The sequence below is a fragment of the Apodemus sylvaticus genome, chromosome 7 (genome assembly GCF_947179515.1).
Source record: "Apodemus sylvaticus chromosome 7, mApoSyl1.1, whole genome shotgun sequence".
NCBI classification, from domain to species: domain Eukaryota; kingdom Metazoa; phylum Chordata; class Mammalia; order Rodentia; family Muridae; genus Apodemus; species Apodemus sylvaticus.
Window position 1 is genome coordinate 14,546,482 of NC_067478.1, and position 18,750 is coordinate 14,565,231.

At 45.2% G+C, this 18,750-nt stretch overlaps 1 protein-coding gene across 1 annotated transcript; it reads left to right on the forward strand.

The window, feature by feature from the left end:
* Positions 1-864: 864 nt before the first annotated feature.
* LOC127688499 (F-box/WD repeat-containing protein 15-like) lies at positions 865-16,034 on the forward strand. Its single transcript, XM_052187182.1, has 10 exons — positions 865-954; positions 1,684-1,721; positions 1,917-2,080; positions 3,100-3,218; positions 7,447-7,656; positions 9,207-9,365; positions 10,150-10,360; positions 11,710-11,882; positions 12,176-12,300; positions 15,923-16,034. Exons 1-10 carry the CDS (start codon positions 865-867, stop codon positions 16,032-16,034), a joined length of 1,401 nt encoding a protein of 466 aa, XP_052043142.1.
* The last annotated feature ends 2,716 nt before the right edge of the window (positions 16,035-18,750 follow it).

The window sequence follows — 18,750 nt, forward strand, 5'->3', positions numbered from 1 at the left end:
CCTAGGTCACCAGAACTACCTAGTGAGGTACAACACAGCAGACAGGGATGAGAACATGTCTGGGGGTAGGAACAGAAAACAACGTGATGTTTCTCTACCCTGTGGATGCATGGGAGAAGGTAATTTTAGAATAAAAATAAGTTCCGATTTCTAGTTAGAAATGTAATCAGCATGGCCCTTCTAATATTTTTTAAAACAGTCTCATTCTTTACAATAGGCTAGCCTAAACTTCATGTGCAAAACACAGAAAAGTGCCTACCTACATGAATGCACATGCCAGTGTATGCACAGGGACCAGCAGTAAACATTCAGGTGTCTTCTTTGCCCACCCCCTTGCTACTAGAAAGTTACTACACAACAACTTATTCTCAGAGGCTGTGCAGGCACAGAGAGGTTGCCCTGCTAATCTAATTCAGTTCTCAAGGCAGACAGAAAATGGAAACCAGATTCCCTACACCAGTAATTTGGAGCAACCTAATGTGCTTCACATAAGCAATTGAACCTGTAGAAAATTAGTGTGCTACTCAGGATTTTCTAGAAACTTCTGATGAGTACATCATCAATCGGGGCTGCCCCAGATCATGGACTTTTGGTCTCCACAGTGCCAGGAAGGGGATGATGAGCTCATCTATGCAATGAAAGACACTGTGGAGTGAGTTTAGGTGTGAGCACACTCAGCTGAGTGTATCTGTCTCCAGTGAGTGGGGGCAGGGGCAGGCTGAGAGTCTACACACCTGCAGCTTGCTCCAATCAAAGCCTGATGAGCTGTGGGTGGCCATCCTGCTGACCCTTTGGCCAAGCCTTTAAAATGTGAGGAAGCTGGGGAGGAGAGAGAAGAGTCAGTGTGGACGTAGGCCACAGAAGATGGACAAGCGTTTGCCCCCTGAGCAATTGATGAAACTCTTCTCCTATCTGGATGCCTTCACTTTGCTACAGGTTGCCCAAGTGAGCAAGGTAAAGGCTCCTGGGCTGAAGTCCTCCATTGGGTGTATCCTTTGACCTTTCCTGCACAACATGGAGCCTCAGCTACCCCAGCATCACCCTCACATAGCCTGGCTTCCTTCCTTCCTTCCCTATTTCCTTCCTTCCTTAAACTTACCTTATTCACACCTTTCTACTCAGCTCTGATACATTAGTGTCTCAGGAACTCATCTTCTTCTCTTGACCGACAGGAGTGCCAGCCTACAGAATAGCAAACAGATATATCTAGAGCTCACAGGATAGCATTATCCATCCTGAAGACATCAAATTCAGTTCAATGAGGCAGGAGTGGTGGCTCACACCTGCAATTGAAGCACTTGGGAGATGGAAGCAAGTTGATCAGGAGTGTGGGTCAGACTCAATCACATGAACTTAAACCCAGCCCAGGCTACTAGACACCCAATCTCAGAACAGTAACAGTGATAACAAAATTCTGCTAAAGGAAAAAAATCAGCTGTCCTGCAGAGATGTGCTACTGACACTTGGCATCCTTGAGACTCCATGTCAGACCTTCGGAGGCTCTCCCTCTTCCTCTGAGCCCTCACAAGGTGTCTTGTGTTTGCTGGGGTAGGTCTCTCCAGGCTGACTGGGCCTGGAGAGCTAGGACTGTGTTTGATTAACCTGTGTAGGCCCAGCACAGAACAAATTGAGAGCAGGAGAGGGAGGCAGGTGTTGGTTTAAGGATTCTTTTCTCTCCCATAGAGCTGGAATGCAGTTGCAAGCAGTGATGTCCTGTGGAGGTAAGGAGAGGGGCAGGGTGGGATGGGAAGAGGGGACAAGATGGGGCAGGAAGGGAAGAAGAGGCCTTCTGATTCTGGGGCTGGACCTCTGCTGCGGAAGGATGGTTAGTGAATCAAAGTTTTAAGCACTGTAACTGTGGCTCTAAGGTGAGGGGACTGGGGTCAGCCTGAAGGGATTGCAACTGTGCATTGCAGGAAGTTCTGTCAGAAGAGATGGCTCTTCTGTGACAAGGTCAACCTACACCTCCTGGGCACAGAGACATGGAAGCAATTCTATGTTTACCGAACATGGCAAGAACACACCAAGTCCCGGGCAAAACCAAGAGATTTCATTTACAAAGAAATTCCTGTGGATTTTGGTATGGTCTTGGGTACCCTAGAAGAGACGTCTACTTGTTTTTTTCCCATTCTGTGCAGTCCTACATTCTCATTTAATAACAGGCAGGGAATTGTAGCTTAGCAGGAAGGGGCTGCTGTGCTAGCCTAGCTATGGAACCAATCTGTGATCTGCTGAGTTGTTGCTCCACATTGTAAACCTGCCCTATCCCTCCCTTTCCCTTCCCAGTGTGCAGAGAGAATTTAATGGGGAAATTATTACATAGGCTTTAGTATTTATCTTTTTCAAAAAACTTCCTCAGAACAGGTTTCTGGTGGAGAAATACTTTTAATTTTTTTATTTTGATTATTTTTAGTGTGTGCGCATGTGATATATATACATGACACAGTGTGTGGGGGTGTGGAGGTGTATGTGTGCATTAAAAGATAACTTTGTGGAATCCATTCTCCTAATGGGAAGAATAATATCTTTTCTGTTTAAGATAAGCCCTCACTAAATAGCCATGGCCAACCTGGAATTTAATCTGTAGACTAGACTGGCCTCAAATTAAAGATCTGGTGCTTGCCTTCACTGGAACTGGTACATCATTACCTCTGCCTTTTTCTTCTCTCTCTCTCTCTCTCTCTCTCTCTCTCTCTCTCTCTCTCTCTCTCTCTCTCTCTTTCTCTCTCTCTCAACAAAATATCATGTACCACAGGCTGACCTCAAACCCTTCATGTAGCAAACTCAATGACTCCTTCTGCCTCCACATGAGTACCGGATCACAGTCCATAGGCCTCTAGGAACAGAACTGAGCACCCTGCCCCCTGAGTTACAGCCCCAGCCCACAGCCCCCATTTTGAATCTATAGAAACAGATTAAAGAAGAAATGTCTCTGAACAAATGACCAGCCTGCAGCTTGCTTGGCTGCCTCTCACTTCATCCTTTCCACAGCTTTTATCCAAACCTTCTACATGGCAGAGGGAAAGGAAACATAGCTCCTTCAGTTTGAGTGCCCCCTTGACTCTCTTGTGTCTACATATTGTTGGGGTTTCCTTACAGGAGTTCAGGCAAATGCATATTATATCTCAGGGTGTGGCTTAACAAGAAACGGACAAGGCAAGTCGGTTGTCTGTATGGTGACTTCCATGATCAAGATTTCCACCTGGGATATTCATGAGGTGAGTCTGGCTGAGGAGGAGTAAGTTCCCTGGATGTGAATTCTGGTTTCATCTTGTTGTTGTGGGTGATGATGAGACAGGATCCCCCTGTACAGAAGGACCTGTGGCTGTCCTGGAAGTCCCTGTATAGATCCACTTACCTTGGCTACCCATGGGCTGGGGTCAAAGGTTTGCACCACCACACCTAAGTTTTCCCTCTTACTTTTTTTCTTTTTAGATTTAATTATTTTACATGTATGAGTGTTTTCTGTGCATATATGTTTGTGTAATACATATGTATCTGCTGCCTGTGGAGGTCACAAGAGGGTGGCATGTTGCTTAAAAACTATAGTTGCAGATGAATGTAAGGTGTGTGTCCTGGGGCTGTGGGCACTGAACTCAGGTCCTCTGCTAAGCCATCTCTGCAGGACCTGTCAGTGTTTCAAAGTTTCCATCATAGAGATTGTTTACATACAAAGTCAGGTTTACTCTAAGTATTCTTTTTTAAGATATATTTTTTATTTTATGTATGTGTTTGCTTCTGTGTGTTTATGGCTGGTGCTGGCTGGCAGAGGCCAGAGGCTGTGAGAAGTTGTGGAGGCTTTGGGAACCCAACTAGGGAACCCAGCGCATTAATTGCTCTGAACTGCAGAACCATTACTTTGGTCCCAAAATCCAAGGATTGTTTGTTGTTGTTAGTTTTTTTCTCTGTGGTTTTTGTTTGTTTGTTTGTTTGTTTTTTGAAATAGAGTGTCACTGTGTAAGAGCCTTGGGGGAAAGTTGCTCTGTAGACCAGGCTGCCTTCAAACTCTGAGATCTGACAACCTTGTCCTGCTGGGATCATAAGCCTGTACCATGTCCACCAGGACCCTTCAGGGTGGTGTTCGAGGTTGCTGTGAACCGGACGGCTTCCCTGATCCTTCTTCACTGTGTTTATTCCTGTATAGGAAGGGCACTGATTTTTTTCTATGTTAATTTTGTAGCCTGTCAATTTACTGGAAGTTATTCAATTCTAAGAGTTTTCCAGAGGAGACTTGGAGTCTCTAAGTACAGGCTCATAGTGTCTACAAACGAGGGAGCTCTGACTTCTCTTTCCTATTGGCCTCCCTTTTGTTTGCTTCTCTTGTTTTATTGTTCAAGCTAAAAACAATACCATATTAAATGACAGGAGAAAGTGTGGATATACTTGACTAGTTCCTGATTTTTCTGGAAATGCTTTGATTTTTTTTTTGTTATGCTCTATGAGGGGGTACAGTAAAGAAACTGCTGACTTTACTGCCCCATGACATGATTAAGGTTTTTTTATTGTAGATATGAGAGAACGGCCAGAGGCATCTGGAAGAATCCAGAGCAGCCAGAGTAAGAAGAAGACTGTGCAGTGTTTTTAAAAGGCCAGGATATGTTTTGTAGAGCACAGGATGGTGAGTTGGGAGGGGTGCCTTGGCGGGCAGGCCCAGGCTGAGGCAGCCTTTGCCCTGAGGTAACAGACATAGGATGGGTAGAGTGTAGACTCAAGTTTATTTAGAGCATGGGAAGGGGAGTGGAGGAGGGAGCAGAGACAGAGAAAGATGGAGAGAGAGAAAGGGACAAAGAGAGAGAGAAGAGGAGAGGCCGGTCAGAAAATGTGGAGAGGAAGGGGAAAGAGGGAAAAGGGGGTTAGGGAGAAAAAAGTCAGACAGGAGGGACTCGCAGGTTACAGTCCACCAGAGGAGGCTGAGGCAGAAACTGTAGCAGGGGCCATGGAGGGTTGGTCACTCTCTATGGCTCGCTCTCCATGGCTTGCTCAGTTAGCTTCCTCATAGCACCCAGGACCCCAGCCTGGCAGTAGCACTGCCCACAGTGGGCTGAGTCCTCCCACACTGATGATGAATTAGGGCAATACTCTGCAGATGTGCTAAGAGGCCATCAGCTGAGCAATGGACACAGCTGTTCTCCATGTGAGTCTTTCTCTGATAATGTCTACCCAGATTTGGGGTACCTCACCCCAGGTGCTAAACAGAACAGGGTGTGGCTTGCACTGAGCATAGTTCTCCTGGGACCTTCCTGGGCTGTGTGTCTTAGGAGAGAAAACAGGGTAGGGCTGTGGCAACATTGCATGACCTGGCAGCAGCACACCTGTGTGGTAGAGTCTCTGTTCTCGATGGGTTTGTGAGTGCTAGGGGCCCATGTGATGCCCTGGGAGAGGGGTGGTGGGGACCCTATTACCCACGGGAAAGAACACAGGGCTGGCCATGCCTGTGGTTCTTGAGGACAGTACTCAGGGCTTGTCTCAGATGATGACACAAGATTCCCACTTTGCGGTCCCCACTGGTTTATGTAACACTTTCTTTTTTCTTGTGTACCCTGACTTGTGAGATGGTCCACTGCTGAGCCATAGTAGGAAAGAATTTGGGGAATGTTGATTATCCTCTCTTCTCTCAAATAGTTTTTATTTTAAAAAGTAAAGGAGCTTAATGAAGTGGACACTAATCCATGCTTGAGGTTGTTTTCCTCTATTTGTCTGAGAGAAGGTAGTCCTAGCTGGCCTGGGCGAGTCCTACCTAGTAGGCCAGGCAAGTCTGTAACTCAACGGATCTGCCTGCCTCTGCCTCTGCCTCTGCCTCTGCCTCCTGAGTGCTGGGACTAAAGGGGTGGCCCAACACAACCAGCAAAGTGGGTTTTACTCTGTTAGACAGGGTCTCAATGTTTATAAACATTGCCTCCTATAGCAAACTGAAGATGTAACATCATGAACAGGATGATCATGGGGTTGGAGGTTTGGGGGGTTTTGTTTGTTCTGGGTGTGGGTGAGAGGAGGCTGTTTAGGACAATCCCAGGCTGTCCTAGAGTTCACTCTGCAGTCCAAGCTGGCCTTGGATTCATGGGGACCCTCATACCTCTGCCTCCTAAGTGCTAAGCAGGATCCAGTGGCACGTCCATACCTGGCAGAGGAGGCCAAGCGTGGAGTGCCACCTCAACCCTGGGAGACTGAGTCGTGTGCTACATGGTAATAAGGCCTTCAACAGGTGGCCTTTCAAAGGAGTCAAAGTGGGAGTCACCTTTAGTGAAAGAGATTAAGTCAAAGGGGAGGTTACACTTAGAGGGAAGGAGAGGTTGTTAATAATTTTCATACAAATGGAGCTAGGGCTTAGAAATGGCTAGATTGATTGCTGCCTTTAGTATGATTTTTTTTTTAAGCTAAAAGAAAGCCTGGAAGAGAACCTGTTTTTCTCGTTTGCGATGTATAAGAATTGATGATTTTGGAGTTGATTCACTGTAAATAGGTCTGCTTCATGTGTTGTAAAACTTAATACTGCCAGAAGTGGTAGCTCAGGCCTTTAACTCCAGCACTCAGGAGGCAGAGGAAGGAGAGTTTGAATACATAAGGTTTACATAGGGTTCCAGGAGAGCCAGGGGTATAGAGTGACTGAGTGACCCTGTCTTAAAATCAAAAACAAAAGCAAAAAGAGCCTGGCCCCACTAGAAGTGCCAATAGGCACAAGATCCCTGCTTGCACTGTCACTAAAAGGTGAACTGGCTCTGAGCACAGGGCCGATGATTGTTCTTCATCCATGTTTGTGGGAGGTGCTTCTCCCCTTCCATGTGGTCCCTGGGGATTGACCTCCTGTCATGAGGTTCAGTGGCGGGTGCCCTTCCCTGCTGAGCCATCTTGGCAGCCATGTTCTTCTTTCTGGTCTGTACAGTGAGTGTGTGCTCGCCTCTGAGCATAATGCATGTGTCCTGTTTCCTGTCCACTCCTGCCCCAAATAATCTAGATGTGTGATTTCTTTGTGTTTCTTTTTATGTTTATGTGCATAGGTCCTCTGGCTGCATGTATGTCTGTGTGAGGGTGTCAGATCCCCTGGAACTGGAATTACAGACAGTTGTGAGCTGCCATGTAAATACTGAGAATAGAACCCATGCCCTTAGGTTAAGGACAGCTGGTGGTCTTAAGTGCTGAGCCGTCTCTCCAGCCCTGTGTTTCTTTTTCTTTTTTCAGATACTCTTGTAATGTAGTCCCAGCTGTCCTGCAACTTGACATTGTAGAGCAGACTGGCCTGAAGCTGCTAGTGACCTTTCTGCCTCTGCCTCCCTGGGCTGGGATTCTAGGCATGTGCTACCATGTCCAGTGAGGGATGCTTAGAGCGTTCATACTCTTTCCTTGCAAGTGAAAAGTGTTTCCAGTCTGGGCGAGGCTTCCAAATAAAGCTGGTGGGGGAAAGTATTTGCACTAGAAGTGTTTAGACATGATGATGCTCTTGTTCCCCAGGGTGTTATGACCTGGGAAAGCCCCGTACAGCCTGCCTATATCCACCTGTTAACTACCCTCCCTGAGATGCACATTGCGGTCACTGTAGATGTAGAAGCAACTATCAAACTGTGGGACTGTAAGAGCAGGAACCCTCTGGCGATGAACAACCTGTTCTCTCCCTGTCAATCACTGAATGCTGTTGATACCCAGGATGGCCCGATTGTCTTGGTAAGTGACCCCCAAATCTGGAGTAGTCACACAGAACAAAACACTTGCCAATTTGAGGTCTCATTAATATCAAATCTCAACTTGCCTTGTTGGAGTCTCTGCAAACCCTGAGAGTCAATCACAGTAAACCATAAACATGGCCATCCCTTAGTCTTTGACCTATTTCATGTGCATTTCCTTAAGCCATTCTCTTAAAAATATCATTTTAAAATTCATTCCTGGGATCTGGGGATAGATGGCTCAGTGGGTAGTAGTCTTTGCTGTGCAAGCATGAAGACCCGAGTTCAAATCCCTGACACTCACATATAAAGTGTGATATGGCTAAATGTGCCTATAACCCCAGTGCTGTTGGGGATGGAAACACAAGGGTCACTGGGACTAGACAGCTGCTGACCAAGCCAGCCTAGCTCCAGGTTCAATAAGAGACTTAGGAAATCAGGAGAAGAGTGATCTAACAGGATACCTGGCATCCTTCCCTGGTTTCCATGTATGCCCAGGTATGTAATCTACATATACATACAAAAGAATACATATAACATGCACACATGGGGACACACACAATTTTTCAGGGTGATTTTACATCTTATTTTCTTTGAAATGTTTTTTATTGCTGAATCCATGAATTTGGGTAAGGACTATGGAGAGAAAAGTGTAAATTTTATCAGATACTGAGAAAAAAAGGATAATGATGGTATCCTGGTGAGTCCCTGGGAAGAGTGCTTTAGGGCTTGGAAAACCTTTACACATACCCTACCTCATGTGTTAGAGAGTCTAGCCCTGAGTGGCCTAGAACTCACTGTGTAGACTAGGGTGTTCTAACTCACAGAGATCACCCTGCCTCTGCCTTCTGAGTGTTGGGATTAAAGATAAATGCTATTATGTCCTACAAAAGTTTTTTTTAAAAATCATCCTGAAGGCATGGTGGTTGCATGTCACAGAGGCTGGTGAATCTCTTGAGTTTGAGACCAGCCTGGTCTACAGAGTGAGTTCTAGGAATGCCAGCTCTACACAGAGAAATCCTGTCTCAAAAAACCCAAAAGGAAAAAAATTATTTTTGTGTGAATATTTTGCCTGCATGTGTGTCTATGTATTATGAGCATGATTGGAGTCAAAAGCATTGGAGCCCTGGGATTGATCTGTCTCTGTCTCTGTCTCCCTGTCTCTGTCTCTGTCTCTCTCTCTCTGATTCTGTCTCTCCGTCTCCGTCTCCCTGTCTCTCCCTGTCTCTCCCTGTCTCTCCCTCTTTCTCCCTGTCTCTCCCTGTCTCTCCCTGTCTCTCACTCTCTCTCACTCTCTCTCTCTCTCCCTCTCTCCCTCTCTCCCTCTCTCCCTCTCTCCCTCTCTCCCTCTCTCTCACTGAGTCATCCCCCACAGGTCTAGAGAGTCTTATTCCATGGGATCAGCCCAGACACTCTGTGAGGCAGACTGGTCAGAGCTTTGGATCTCATCACTGGACTTGAAGACACAGTGGTGTATCTCAGAGCAGGTCACACTGCTTCCTCCATGCTTAACCTTTTCCCGCTGACCAGGTGCTGGTGCTCTGATTTCAGGCAGGAGATACCTCAGGTAACCTCTACATCTTTAGGATTCCCGACTTACACCTCATTTCCAGAGTCAATGTATTCCCATACGGTATTGATGGAATCTACTGCTCTCCTCAGAAGAAATGGGTCTTTCTGAATAAGAAACACCCACATATCTTCCCAAAGGTAGGTCTGTTCTAGCAACTCCAGGGTGAAGGTGGGAGACAGTGGGAAGCCCTCAGGGAGGTCCAGGTAGACCACTCCCCCTCTCCTAAGCCCTATCATAAGGAAAGCTATTTCTATAATCAGGGAAGAATAAAGAACTTGGAAGGCGTCACAATGGCAAATGTCTATCAGTGAACTGTCCTTAAAATGTGGCTCAGCCAAAGGACGAAGGCAGGTAAAATAACAGTGCCCAGAAACCTTTACATGCTGCCACACCCAGGGCTCTATATAGTGCCTTCTCTCTTAACTGCCAGCTCTCTGGTGCTTGGTTCTTAGGTACCATGAGAGAGATGGTCTGCTCAGAGGCCAACTACTCCTCAGGACCCAAGCTTATTTATTTGATTTTATACATCGATATACCTTCAAAACAGCCTAGGTTACAGTGTGACAGTCTCAATAACTCATTTAAAAAAATAAGTATAGAACAGCCCTGGAGTAGTCCTCTGCACAGCGAAAATGTACTTAACCAAGCTCTGCCTGATGTGTCCATTGCAGTAGGATGACAAGGCCCCCTTTGACCTGGGTCAGTGACTCCATTCTGTCTCTGAATATGATGGGAGTGGCAGGAAGACTGTGAGTTATTCTGACCCTGATCTGGAGCAATGTCAGCTTCGCCCTGTCCTTGGGTGGAGAACAGATGCAGCCACCCCTGGGTATCTTTCAAAAGTCCTTTGTCTGGAGTGAGCATGTGCCAGTCTGCAGAGATTTACTCTTCATTGATTCTTCGGGGCAATCCTCTCTGCAGGTGTTTTTAATGAGCAGCTTACTGAGGACATCAGAATTCTCTGCACCTGTGTCTACCAGTCTCGAATTTTTATTATGCCAAAGAGCCTTCTGGACCCCAAGAAGGGAAGACAGGATAACACTGATGTGCAGAAGTGGCCCCAAAAAACCCACAAAGTTTATCACATTTAATATGAAGCTGGAAAACATCGGGAACCAATTAAGTGTTAAAGGTAAACCTTAGAAAATTCTCAAGCCACACATGATGGCTCATGCCCAAAATCAGGAGACTGAGTCAAGAGAGCTTCATAGAAGGTGCTGACTCACAAACAAAAGGGATGAACCTGACAAGATGGTTTAGTATGTATACATGTTACATACATGCATGAAGACATGTACACACACACTGATAATGTTAAAAAATAAAAATAAAAGACCATGCCTGGTGGTGCACACCTTCAATGCTAGCATTCAAGAGGAGTGACAGGCAAATCTCTCCATGTTCCAGGCCAGCCTGATGTATGCAGTGAGTACCGGGTTAGCCAGGGATGCACAGTGAGACCTTGTCTCAATAACAAAAAACCCCAAATGACAAACGATAAAGAACTATACTATGGGGTGGCAAAACACCTTACGGCTCTGGTTCTCCACCTATGAGTCGTAACCCCCATGGCAAACTTCTGTCTTCAAAAACACTTAAATCATGATAACAGTAGCAAACTTACCATTATGAAGTAGCAATGAAGGTAACTTTATGGCTGGGGTGACTCCCCAAGGCCACATGAGAACTGTGTTAAAGTTCAGTAGGAAGCATTAGGAAGGCTGAGAAGCCCTGGCTTAGAGGACAGAGACACTTAACTACCAAGCCTGACAACCTAGTTCATTAACTGGGGACCATATGATGGAGTAGAGATCCAAATCCCTCAAGTTGTCCCCTGACGCACACATGTGTGCTGTGGCATGAAAACCTACACATACATAACAATGTGAAAGCGATTTTTAAAAGAAATCTCGATTTCTCCTGTGACTCCCAAAAGTGCTATAAATGCTTGTCATTGTTTTGTATTTTTTAGTCTTTGAAGGCAGGGTTTCTCTGTGTAGCCATGGCTAACCTAGAACTTGCTCTGTAGACCAGGTCGGCCTCGACCTTGGAGATCCCTGGCCTGTGCTGGGATTGTGAATCTCCACACGATGCTGCTGCACATGATGTTTCTGTAAAGGGAACAGGAGGCCAGATGTGAACTCAGGCCTGTTTGATGGTCACTGCACTAGCGAACTACGGTTCTCTCAGGCAGACGTTTCCATTTCTGTCTTGTACCAGGGACTGGGCTCTACTGTCCTTTCCCAGTACGGTTGTCTTTTCCAATGTTTGAGCTTTTGACTGTCCACACCATCCCTGTGTCCCAGTCTGCCTTTCGGTGGCCAAGGACATGGACTTGTCAGACCAATGGACTGTATTCGTTGTCTCTATGAGACTAGCATGCCATGGAAGTAGGGATTTGCTTTGTGCTAAGCATTAAGGATTTTGCTCTTGCTTAAATGAAAAAAATATGCCTCTGTATTTTGTGTTTCTTTGAAACAGGACATTTGTTTTCAAGCTTCTCATTGCAAGAAGAGAGCCCGGAATGGATGGGAGTCAGTGATAAGGACGTGATTGTTTGTTCATCTGGGTCCTCTCTCCTGCTCTTCAGAATGGATGGTCAATGTGTGCAGACATGTCAGTATGGCACTGAAGAGATCTTGAGACTATGGGTGGTACGTTTAGAATGTTTGCCCTGCAGTGGGGTTTTGAACAAAATAGATTTACATTATTTTTTAACTTCATTGTGTTGGTATGTGCGCATGTGCACTTGTACTTGGGAGAGCACTTGCAGAGGCCAGAGGCCGACTTCCTGGCATTAGTCTCTCTCTTTCCACCTTCACATGGGCTCAGAGCACCAGGCTCGCTCAGCAGGTGCCTCTACCTGATGAGCCATCTCCTAGGTCCTCTCCCTGTCTTTTGATCTGACATTGACTCCAGCCTGCTCACAGTTGGGTGTTCTTTGTAGGACCCCATTCATGTCATTGTCACCTTTGAAGATGGCTCTTTGGAGGTGTATGCATGGGAGGAGAGAACCCCGAGGCTCAGGAGGTGTTATTGGCTTCAAAACAGGAGATCTCTGCCACCGCAAAAGTGAGCTCTGCTTCTTGACTTCAACTGCACATTAATTTTCAGACATTTCTGAGCTGGAGAGATGGCCCAGCAGTTAGGAGCACTGACTGCTCTTCCAGAGGACTTGGGTTCAATCCCCAGCATCCACATGGTGACTCAAAACTTTCTGTGACTCCAGTTCCAGGGGATCTGACTGACTCCTTCACACAATGCATTTAAAGGAAAAGTTAACTAACATATTAAAAAGTTCTAAGTAAAAAGTGCATTTTAAAAGATAAATGAACTTTCTATGAAAAGATATGACTAAATTTATGATCTCCAGCATCACACAGAACATACATGGTGCTGTGTCTGTGTAATATTTAAGAAGCAGAGGCAAGATTTAGAAATTCAAGGTCACCTATTTAGGAAGATTGGCAGTGATTGGGGTCATTGCAAAACCATCACAAACAAATATAGGAACTGGCCAAGCATAGCACATGCCTTAATCCCAGCACTTGAGAGGCAGAGTCAAGTGTCTATCTTGTCAGTTCTAGGCCAGCCTGGTCTACATAGTGAGTCCCAGCACAGCCAGGGCTATAGAGAGAGGTTGTGTATTAGGAATGAAGGGAGGGAGGGAAAAGAAAGAATTTCTAGTTCTTGGGATCTCAGCACACACAGTCATGTCGACAGTCTCAGGCCCACAGGAGAAGTGGGGGGACTGCGTCCTCATAGCTTGTCTTTAATGGCAGGATGGTTCCCCTGAGTGTGGCCCCCACTTGGTTGCTTCATCAGTGAGCTGTCATTATCTTCATTTGGCTAATTTTCCTTGGAGTTTTACTTGCCTTCATTGCAGTTATTTTCAGTGATCACGGTGTGGTGGCACAGGCCCCAAACCTTGCACCCAGGCTGCTGAAGCAAATGTTGATTGACATTTAGCAAGACAGCCTGTTCCCGTCTCAAAGAAAAGAAAAGAAAAAGAAAGAGTCCCCCCTCTTACAGATCTCTCTGTGTAGCCTCATCAGTCTTGAACACAAGCTCACCTTGAACTCCACCTGAAGATCCACCTGTCTCTGCCTCCCAAGTGCTGGGACTAAAAGTGTTCATCTAGAGTCCCTTTTCAACAAGAGTCAGCAGCACATGACAATTTACCAATATAATTTATATTACATGTATGCCTTAAAGCTATTTATCCCTCTGAACAGTGGCACACAGCTATACTTCCAGCATACTTCCAGGAAACCAAGACAGGAGAATTACCTCAAGTATGAGGTTAGCCTATGCTACATTCAAATTCAATGCTAATTTAGGATATGCAATGAAAACTTATTTCAATTTTTTCCCCACACACTGAGGAGTTTCTATTCATCCTCTAGATTATTTGATGTTATTGGTTGTTTGGTTGGTTTTGGTGTTTTGTTTGTTTGTTTCCTCCACTATGTTGTGGAGAGACTTTGTACTTTGATTCAGTCCCATTTGCCAGTTCTTGCTTTCTTTGCTGGAACTTGGGAATTCCTAGCCAAGAACTCCAGGATAGGTCTGAGTCATGGAGTTTTTTCTACAGATTCTCTCTTAGTCATTTTCCAGTCTCAGATCTACTCTTTCTTTCAATGTGTTATAAGCTGATAATTGAATTATTGAGTAGTGGGAGGTATAAGAATGTGGTGGCTTTTGAATCATCATGACACCATTTATAGGAGAGCCTATTCCTTGTCCTTAAAAAAAAAAATCAACTAACAATAAAATGCAGGTTCTTCTCCTAAATTCTGTTGCATCTGTTTGATGGCAGTATCATTCATACTGCTTAGATCACAACAGCTTGCTGTAAAAATAATTTAAAATCTGTTATAACTACTGTTATAGCTTCAGTTTCTGGTTTTGCTCAAGAAGGCCTTGGCTATGTAAAGTGTGTGTGTGTGTGTGTGTGCATGTTTGAGCATGTACATGTATGCAGTTGTTTTGAAACATCTTGTGTACCCCAGACTGGCCTCAAACTTGCTATGTAGTTAAGAATAGCCTAAAATTTTATGTATCCTTGCCTTGAACTCCAGAACCTTCTCCCTCTCACTCAGTCTCGGTTGTTTTCATAGGTATTAGTTTCTTCTCCTTCAGGATTTGGAAAGGGCTCTACCGTGGCCTCCTGGCCTCTATGATGTGCTTAAAGATCTACTGCCATTGGGATCTGTCATTCTATAGATTATCAGGTGTAATGTCCCTCTGAATTCAAGGTTTTTTTTTTTTAATTTTTAGAAAATCCTTCTTGGTGACTGTTGTATAAAGTGTTGGATCTTAATATATTTGGCCTTGATCTGCTTTTGACTCTGTAGACTATCCAGTAGACTTACAATTTGGGGAAGGTATTTTGACTTTCCTGTGCTGGGGGAGTATATCCAGGGTCTTGCACATGTAAAGGATGAACTCTGATAATGAACTTTACCCCAAAATTTCAGGGTGTTTTGATGTGTTCTCAACATGCCAGGTGGAGGGAGATAGAGGGGCCATTTTCACCACCTCAGTGCAAAGGAGAATATGGGTGTGGTCAACAGGTTTTGTCCAGAGTCTGCACCGCCACAGGCAGGGGGCTGTGTACTTGCCCAGGGCAGGCCGGACACTTATGAGCCCCTGAGTGATCTGGTAGAGGTTTCCTTCAGTAGGAAAGAGCAGAATGATTGACATGTGCCCCACCATCTCCGCGCCCCCTAGTGGGGAGGGGATGCATCGCTGTATTCACTCTGAGTGGACCAAGTTTGGCTAAGGGAATATAACTCAATTTTGAAATAAATTATACATTAACATCTTTGGGTTTTTCTAAGATAAGATCTCACTATCTAGCCTAGACTAACCTTAAACTGCCTCAAACTTTGTCAATTCTCAGGCCTCAGCCTCCTTAGTTGAAGTGATTTATAGGTATGTAGCCTCACACTGGGCTTCTCTCTGTTCTTAGGTAATGTACTGAACAACTGAGAATTGAGAAATGTGGCAGAGGTCTACTGCAGAAGGCTGGGACTGGAACTCATGCTATGAATGACAGTCTTCCTTTGCCAATGTGCACAGTTACTCAAAATTAACCTGAGCTGGCTCAGCAGTTTAGGCAACTGCCACCAAGCCTGACAAGTTCAGTCTCTGGACCCTGCTTGGTGAAAGGAGAGAACTGGGTCCCACAAGTTATTATCTATCCATTCCATGAATAGAAGTATACACACATACTTGAGGACATACACACACAGGTGCACACACCCATGTATGCAGTCACACAAATATACACACAGGCATGCACACATAGGCACACACCCACTCAGGTATACACAGGCACATACACACACACAAGTGCACACATACACACAAAAAAATAAGTATTCTTTTATGTGTTTATTTTATGGATATGAGTACACTTTAGATGTCTTCAGTAACACCAGAAGAGGGCATCAGATCCCATTACAGATGGTTGTGAGCCACTCTGTTGTTGCTGGAATTTGAACTCGGGACATCTGGAAGAGGAGTCAATGCACTAAACCGTTGAGCCATGTCTCCAGTCCACAACAAATAAGTATTTAAAAGTTTTAAACAGAATCATGACTGTGATGAAAAGACCATCCTTTAATCATCCGTTGATAAACCCCGCTCCCATTTGAGTGCTGACATCTTGGTTTTTTCCCTTTGGCAGCATCCTTAACAAAATGGAGTGTGATGGCATGAGCATAATTCAAGTGATGACAAATAGTCCCGCCCCCTGCTTTCTCATGGCATATACCTTGAAATCTGATCTTGAAAACTGAGTGAGTTGTGTGTCCTCTTCCTCAATGATAATAAATGTCTATTTGCAAGCCCAGGCAGGTGATTTCAGTGTTGCTAAGAACTGAAGAGGCCCAGTGTGGCAGTGCACACCTTTGATCCTGACACTGGGGAGGCAGAGGCAGGGGGGAGATCTGAGTTCTGAGGCCAGCCTGGTCTATAGAGCTACTTCAGGCCAATCAGGGGTACATCACGAGAACTGATCCCTCAAACAAAACACCTGGCTAGAGGTACAAGCCATTTGGCTGTGACACCTGTCATTTCATTACTATAGGGCTGAGTCACATGACCAGGCCATGTATGCAGCTTGTCACTGCAGGAGACATGTGGCACATTAAAAAGAAAAGACCTTTTTTGAGATTATAATTATCCCTTCCTCCATTAAACCTTCCCATATGCCTCTCCTCACTGTTCTCTTTTGAATTCTTGAGCTCTTTTTTCCCCCTCAAACCTCTTTTTAATCAAGGGCATAGGGATTGGAGAGATGGCTCAGCAGTGAAGACCACTGGCTGCTCTTCCAGAGAATCTGGGTTCAATTGCTAGTGCACAGAGAGCTAACCACTGTCTGTAACTCCACTTCCAGGGGATATGGTAACACAGACATACAAACAGGAAAAACAGCAACACACACAAAAATCTTTTTAAAAAGAAGAAAAGAAGAAAAGAAAAAAATAATTATTAAAAGCCAGGTGGTGGCAGAGCATACCATTAGTCCCAGCACTTGGGAGACAGAGTCAGCCGGAATTGAGTCCAAGGCCACTATGGTTTACAGAGTGAGTTCCAGGACAGTCAGGGCTGTGTCCATATACATTTACAGAGAAACCCTGTCTTGAAAAACCTTAAAATGGGAAATTAAAGGCTAATTGAGCTCATGGTTTAAAAGGATTAGAGTCAATAGGGTGGAGCAAAGGCATGGCAGCAGGAACCCTGGAGCGTGCACATCTCCATCTGCAAACAGGAAGCAAAGAGAAACCATGGGAATAACAAGTCTTTTTAACCCTCAAAGCCTGTCCACAGTGACACAACCCCTCTAACAGAGACACACCTCCTGATCCTTCCAAAATAGTTCCACCAACCAGGGGACACCATTCTTATTCAGATTACCATGCATGCACACACATGCATACCACACAGAAACATGCAAAGAAACCCCACAGCTAAGGCACTTGAGAGGCAAAATCAAAGGAATCCTCCACCATATGGTGAGCTCAAGGCTAACCCAGATTACAGGACACTGCCTCGAAAAAGAACTAAAACCAAGGGACTAGAGACAAGACTTGGCACTTAAGACCAGAGCTGCTCCTCCACATGACCCAGGTTTAATTCCCAGTACCCACAGGGCAGTTCACAGCTGACAATCCAGGTCCAGGGAATCCAATGCCTTCTGCTGGCCTCTGAGTAAACTACATGCTTCTGGTACATACACATTCAGGCAAAACTTACATATGTGCATACATACACACATACATACATACATACACACATACATACATACATGACAAGCTCCTGCTGTCTAGGTACGGGAAGTGTATGCCTGGAGTCCCAGCACTCAGGAGGCTGAGCCTGATCACAGGACATTCAAGGTAGCTTAGACTGTGTGACAAAACCCTTTCTCAAGTAAGTAAATAAGGCTATATGTCCAAAAAAAGAATGAAAATATTACCAACAGAAAAAAAGCAGACAAAACAGAGACAATGTCTTCATAGAATTTTAAGGAATTTCATAATGAACGTCAGTGTTTCTACAAAATTGGAGAACATATTAGAAATCAGACCCCAGACTCTCAGAAAAGTAACGCTCTTGGACACAAACAGAAGGGACTGTGTCCACTGAAGAAGGATGAGGGTGATGGTTGGCTCTGAGACAGAACAAAACAGAAACGATCTTCCAGAAGGTCCAAATGGAAGCACTGCCCATGCTTGGCACTGGGCTTCCTGTCAGCTGAGGTCCTAGCATGATACAAGGTGTCATGTATTAATTTGTAGAAGGTTTTATGAACAAGATAATTTTGATGCAAGATTATAAAAATAAAAGCTTTGCAAACCAGTTGACTCAGTGGGTGAGGGAGCTTGAGGTGAGCCTGATGTCCGCGTGTTCAGGCTCTGGAAACCGCACAGAGTAAAGAGATCTAATTCCTGAAGCCTCTGAGCTCCACATGCATGTTCTGGCGTGAGTGTGAGCACTTGCACACTCTTACCACATGTGCACTCACATGCACACACACACATGCTTGAGTGTAAGGTGATCTTAGCTTCTATGTGGACTAGCATGGCTATACAGTCCACTTCTGGTCTGTCCTCACTAGCCCAGGCCTGACCGACGTTTTTCCTCAGCCACAGCAGCCCTGTCAGTAGGCACCTTTCAGTCCAATTAATCTAACCTTCCCCTTCCCTGTGTGGTCAGTATTCCACAAAGGAACAACACTAATGGGCATCAGGCAGTTGTAGCTGAGTAAGCAGAGGAGGGATGAGGAGACCTCCATTTCCTCAGTTCCCCAGAATATCCTGGGGCTGCAAACTGTTACTCACAGAGCAAACTGTTTATCCTGGAGAACGAATCAAGGCCATTTCCTTTATTAGGACTGTTCCTCCAGATACCATTGCCTTGATGACATTTAAAGCAGCAGAGAGGGCACTGGGGAGGTGGCTCAGTGGCTAAGGGAATTTGCTGATCCACAGAGGACCTAGTTTAGTCCCCAGT

What these genes read in the sequence shown, in the direction of transcription:
- LOC127688499 (XM_052187182.1), top strand. Translation starts at nt 865, where the DNA reads ATGGACAAGCGTTTGCCCCCTGAGCAATTGATGAAACTCTTCTCCTAT. An exon ending in AGAAATTCCTGTGGATTTTG is followed by an intron (nt 2,081 to 3,099) that starts GTATGGTCTTGG and finishes GTTTCCTTACAG; the next exon opens with GAGTTCAGGCAAATGCATAT. An exon ending in CCACCTGGGATATTCATGAG is followed by an intron (nt 3,219 to 7,446) that starts GTGAGTCTGGCT and finishes CTTGTTCCCCAG; the next exon opens with GGTGTTATGACCTGGGAAAG.